Below are 6,045 nucleotides of genomic sequence, written 5' to 3' on the forward strand. Positions count from 1 at the left end.
ATTATTATATTTGATTAATAGCAAGATTGCCTTTTGGAAAAAGTGTTAACAGCCTTTTACCCCCCCCCCACACTGCCCTACTAAATGTGATATATTTATTATAATGTGACCCACAAACATGATATATTGGCTGACTGTCCCATTACATGGCAAGCTTTGGGAAACAACTGGTCCTGAGGAAGGCATCTTCCAGTTTAACCTTAATGGGGTCATAAAATAACTGAATAATCTGAAACCACAATATTAAAACCACTTTGTATACATTATATTGTGTCCAAGGTGAGAATCCTGATTTATGTATATACATTGTATCTGCAGATACAGAATGCTCTCTCCCCCGGCCCCTCTCTTACCTTTAAAATACCGGTGCAGTGTGAGCAGGCCAGGAGGGGGGACTGTTCACGCCGGCCCCCCTCAACTACATGCATTGTCAAAAACAAAGTAGGGTCTTATGCTGAGGTTTATGAATATAAAATTGCTAACCCCCTAATACTCAAATCAAGTTAAATCCCATATAGTATCTCTATGGGTATCCATTTCCTTTATTTTCCCTTGTGGGCCTTTGTGAGTAAATGGGGGGCCCTTGAGATTAGGTTCTCTTGTGGGCCCCAGGTGCCCCAGCCCGGCACTGAAAGCATATTTACTCCGTCGCTGCTGCACTATTGCTGCTCCGGTAGGCCACCCACTACCTGCCATCAGTGCAAGGCTTTTTCCTCTCAGGCTTCACTGGCCTAGCTAAATAACAGTGCCACATCACCATCTTACCTTATTCCAGGTGTCCCTGGGTTGGGATTGGGTATGTGCAATAGAGGAAACTGTTCCCATTGTGCATTTGTGTGTATTATTATTATTAACATTTATTTATGAAGCGCCAACATATCCCGCAGTGCTGTACAATAAGTGGGTTACATACATTGGACATACAGTGTAACATATAAAGCAATCAATAACCGATACAAGAGGTGAAGAGAACCCTGCCCAAAAGAGCTTACAATCTACAAGGAGACATACAGAGTAACATATAAAGCAACCAATAACCGATACAAGAGGTGAAGAGAACCCTGCCCAAAAGAGCTTACACTCTACAAGGAGAAAGGGTTGAACACAAGGTGTATCAGTCAGCGCTGGCTGGCTACCTGGTGGCTCAGATAGTGACAGATTTTTTGTAGTTTTTTTCTAAAAGCTGCACTGGGCTGGGTTAAAAACTCTGGGATTGGTTTCACTGGGAGGTAATATATTGCCACTCCCACAGTCAGTCCACCTTTCCTTGTTCTTATAGAGTGTCCACTGCATCTGCTGCAAGATCAACAAATACCCAGCAAAGTGAATTAGGTAGCAGCAACCTGACTTCCATGTCCGTTGCAGTCAGACCTGTACTGCTGTAGCTCCAACAATTAAGTCACTTCCCAACCTGAGCCAATAGGATTATTTTTTGTAAACTTAGGTTAATGTTAAATGGATGACCGGACTACTAAGTGTCTATTAATGCCCAAATAATTCTCATTTCTCAAGTTGTTAGCAATGACTATTTTGCCCATTGTTCCAGGTATGTTAGACTCTGCGAAGTGGTGGATCACATCTTCCCTTTACTAAAACGGAGCAACTCCTCAGATTTTCCCTGCTCCGATATATACAGTCATTTCACATTCTGGAGGGAGCCGTTACCGCCAGTTGAAAATCAAGACATTCATCCGCCCGAATCTTAAATATGCACAGTCTCCAACTTTATAGAAGAACCTAAACCAATATATTTGATGCTGAGTTCTCCTACTTCTTTGACTTTTCCTGGACTTTCAGTGAAACTGCGTCCTTCCAAGATAATGAGTAACATGAGGATATTGTGCTTTTTTTTCCAGACATTTTGCAAAGAGTTTTGAAGGTACTAGATAAGTATGGTAGAGGAGCCATACCCGTGAAATGGAGACTGCAACCTTTCTCTGGAGGGCTCTTTGGTTCAGTTCAGTTCATTAGGAAGAAATGTTTTTCCGTATTGAAATGTATTAAGCATAGCCTAATATTGCAGGAAGCCATAACCAGGAATGAGCCAGGAGATATCCATGCCAACCTTCAGAGCCAACATTAGTTGTGGCATGTTTGAAGGCAAAATAGGCTATACAGGGCCTGATTATTATAGAGTAACACTATACATCCTATGAACCTCATCTTTTGTTGGCTGCTGATAGTTCTGCACTATCTTGTCCAACTGCCGCCATCTTGTCCTACTGTTGCCATCTTGCCTTACTATACCTGGTATCTCACCCTCTGCTGCTCTGTAGGACCCTGTACAGGCTCCATGGCAAATGCCTCCAGTTTCACCCCCAAAAACCAGCCGAATAAACTAGATATGGAATGATAGGAGTATTTCTAAAGGTGCAGATAAAATAATTGGGTTTACATGTGTACATTGGAATAGAATTCTTGCTGTACTTAATTGGCCAAACCAATATGAAATTGCACTGTATAGGCAAACTGTGACATCTAACTGTATAAGGGATGACTGGAACTCAATATCTGCATTTTTGCTGCGGAAGTACAAAAGCATTGGATATGTAGAAGTATATCGGTTCATGAATGGTTTTTGCATGATTTTAGGCTTTGGCATCAAGTGGTGCGTTATTATTATTATTCACTCCAGTAGAATGTATAGACGGCAGGCTAAAGGCAGCAGCATACCAAAGACACGGCAGCTTTCCATTTCTGCCTTAGCAACAACATCTGGACCTTTAAGTGACACCATCATGGCAGACATGGCCTTGGTTTCTTTGGTTCCATCACTGCGGTTGGCGCGAGTATAACAGGGATACTGAAATGTCCGCCTATTGGAACTGACCTGCCTCATTCCGGGTGAAAAGAATGGGATCTCGAATGGACTATTTACTCTTTCTGTGAAAGAAAACTGATAGGACGCTTACATAGTAATGCTGGTTTCTCTTACACCTATAGACGAATATTTTTTTATTAAGCAATAGTTGAAGAATATGTATTGAGGTGCAAACAGTATTTTTTTTTGCATTTGTGTCTTTTCCTTGATTACACTGAGTTATTAATTAACACTGAGTTAATGTGAGAATTATGCTATTACTGTAAAATTCAATTAAGTCCAATAGTGTTTATTGTGCGCACTGTACAGAGTCACATACTGTAATGAAATGGTGCCCAAGTGGAGCCCATGGAGTCTACCGCAAAATTCAGTTTTTCTACAAAAAAAAATAAATAGGCGGATTGGCTAATTTTGTGGATAACAGTTCATAAATGTATAGGATTCTGCTCCCTAATTGAATGTAAGTTTTTGGTGCTGTATTTTTTGGAGGAAACCTTCCTTATGCACTGCTGCTGTGGCTACATCTACTGTTGGGATGTCAATATGTTAAGCACTCGCAGTGCTCACTTTTATAGCCCAGGCTCCTCCTCTTCAAAAATGCACTGGCCCAGGCTACTCTTTCTGTGACCACCTTGCTGCCATTATGTTCTAGTGGTTTAGGAAAGTGTTTTTTTCCATATTTGCTGATTTACTGATGTACGTCTATATACAGTGGCACTGGTGGTGCCAGGATTGTTCTCTACCCCTCAGTTTTTCCACTTTGGCTCCGAACTCTTACGTCATCAGGAGGTAGAAACGTTTTTGAGCGCCATTCTTACTTTTCTCCGCATCTAACTGATCTTCCACCCCTGTGTACTTCATAGGCGCTCAGCTTCAGTAGACGAAGGGGGTGTCTGAGACGAGGAACAGAACTGGGACACAACATAGGAAAAGTACCGAGCTGGTGCATTTTTTTTCTTTATAGAAGAGAATAGCTGACCCACGGTGGGAAGTAAGCATCTAGAACCCCCCCCCAGTTATTCTGCCTGTCCTTTTCCTGTAAGGCAGAGATTTAGCTGTGAACCAAACTAAAACACTGTAAAGGCCAGAGTCCTATGCGGGTCTGGTTCGGTATACCCATGCCTGCTACCCTACTCTACCGGCGCCCTTACCCAACCTGGAGATCCACAAACCTGTAAGTGATGTCATTTTGGTGGTGGATCTACCAGGTCATGGGGAAAAATACTATTTCACTCGGGGAGAATCTCAAGCCTGCTCTTGATGCAGGTATCCAGGCAGGATGCCCACGGGTAGGAACGTTCTGCCCATAACCTGACCACGTTGCATGTACCTATGGGTGCCCAACCCCATGCAGGACTCTAATAAGGGCAGGTAATTGGTAGCTGTCAGAATTATAATTTCAATGACCATTTGTTCTGGAGCATTAAACATCTTGTTAATTGATATCCTATTAGGAAGCACCTATTTTCTCCCTATTTTGTACCCTTAATGCACTGAGCTTGCCAAGTGGTAGATCTCAAGAGCTTCGCTTGGGCACCAGAGTCACAAATGATTCTGTAGATGTATTCAGGCTGTGTGAATGTGTGTTGTAGGTACTAAATCAAATATATGCACATATTATATTTGACTGATACTGGAAGCTAATACAAAAGTGAATATAGCAATTATAGAATTATTACAGATGATTATAGGATGATTATTCAGTATATTTATTAGTCATTATTTTTATAGGTAGCCCAGCAGAAAGCAACCTCGGCAGCTACTGGCTGATCTCCCTGTAGGCTCTGGGTGAAGGTAATGCATCTATAACCTGGCGGTGGGCTAACCAGTGGCTCATCCCACTAACAGATCCCATAGATTAAACAAGTTCCATAACAGATATTGGTTTTTGTTCTTTTTTCTTAAGCTTTCCATGCACTTATTAAGCTTCTCATTTCAGTTGGAACAAACCCTGCCCACAATATCTTTAGGATTAGCTATACTCTATATTGGTTGCTATCACTGTATTAAAACATCAGTATTTATATCCTGTTTCCAATCTAGCGCTTAAGAATAACCGTTTGATGCATTAAGTCGTATCCGCAGTGGTTGCAAGCTGGATACACTACGGGTTACTGTATTAAGCACACACCTAGCCGCAGCTAATAAGCTCTGGGGCAGATCCAAGTCAAACAATTGGCACTTATTCCGCCTCACTGTTCCCACACGTGCCCTGTTGTTATTTGCAATTGTATTTTATGAAAGAAACAACTGAGGGCAAGGTATCGGTGTGTCAGATATGTAATAATAACTACATGCTACAATAAAGAACAACAGGTTGCAAATATCCTTGCGCATTCTTTTCTCAATGCCTGTGGTTGTGATTTATTTATTTAATATTTGCTTGATATGGGTTTAAATAATTTCTGTGCTCTGTGCTGTCCCCTTGTGGGAGGTGCACAGAGCAGCAGGACATTTTTGAATTAAGCTGGCCATACATAGCAAGATCCACTCATTTGGGGACCTTGACCTCTACCTGATTTGGACACTAACACTTGATCGTCCGTCCTCTATACAAATGGTAGGATCTTAATGGGGGACTACAGAGACCCATCGGGAGAGAACAGGTATAAACACATCAATGTGGTCCACACTCGAGTTTTTTAAAGGAGACATATTGGATAAATGGGGAAAAAACATAATTTTGTAGGCAATTATGAATAATATACGGTGCTGGTTTCACTTTGTGCTAAAAATTAATCCTATCTGTAAAAATTACTCCTTTATTGGAGCTCCCTATAGATCCTATCAGTTCTCTGTCCGTGTTTGAAATGAGTGGGCGTGTCCTAACGGTCCCTGCCAGAATCACAGTAGGAGGGGGCGAGCCAATCACAGCCCTGTTCTCACACAAGCAAAGACAGGCTTCAGTTCCCTATCAGGTCAGCCTAGCTGCTGATTGGTTCCTATCCTACAGTGCAGGGTATTCAGAGCCGCCCCCCCCTGCACATCCAGAGAATTCAGCCAGCAGGAAGTGGAACAGATGGGCGGGGCTAGTGGAGTTTTGGTGGAATTTCTCAATAAATCAGTCTGAAATACAACTTTTTTTAAACACAATCCTTCTATATCTAGAGGAGTATAATTCACTGGTACATTCTTAATTTTTATAGGATATGTCTCCTTTAAACGGCCTGTAAGGCTGATATTAATTAGGTAGGACCTCTTAAGGACCCCATACTGCTAGAGGG

At 41.9% G+C, this 6,045-nt stretch overlaps 1 protein-coding gene across 6 annotated transcripts in view; it reads left to right on the forward strand.

The window, feature by feature from the left end:
• The window catches only part of lpin1 (lipin 1), a 78,188-nt gene extending 73,039 nt beyond the window's left edge, over positions 1-5,149 (forward strand). For 4 of the 6 annotated variants that reach the window (XM_012963151.3, XM_012963149.3, XM_031901799.1 and 1 more), the window contains one exon: positions 1,547-5,147. In XM_012963151.3, coding sequence (XP_012818605.2) covers positions 1,547-1,706 — 160 coding nt within the window. In that variant the 3' untranslated portion in view covers positions 1,707-5,147. Of the gene's footprint in view, positions 1-1,546 lie in introns of all 6 variants that reach the window. The other 2 variants (XM_031901801.1, NM_001079027.1) reach the window with 2 other exon arrangements.
• The last annotated feature ends 896 nt before the right edge of the window (positions 5,150-6,045 follow it).

The sequence above is a fragment of the Xenopus tropicalis genome, chromosome 5 (genome assembly GCF_000004195.4).
Source record: "Xenopus tropicalis strain Nigerian chromosome 5, UCB_Xtro_10.0, whole genome shotgun sequence".
Taxonomy (NCBI): Eukaryota; Metazoa; Chordata; class Amphibia; order Anura; family Pipidae; genus Xenopus; species Xenopus tropicalis.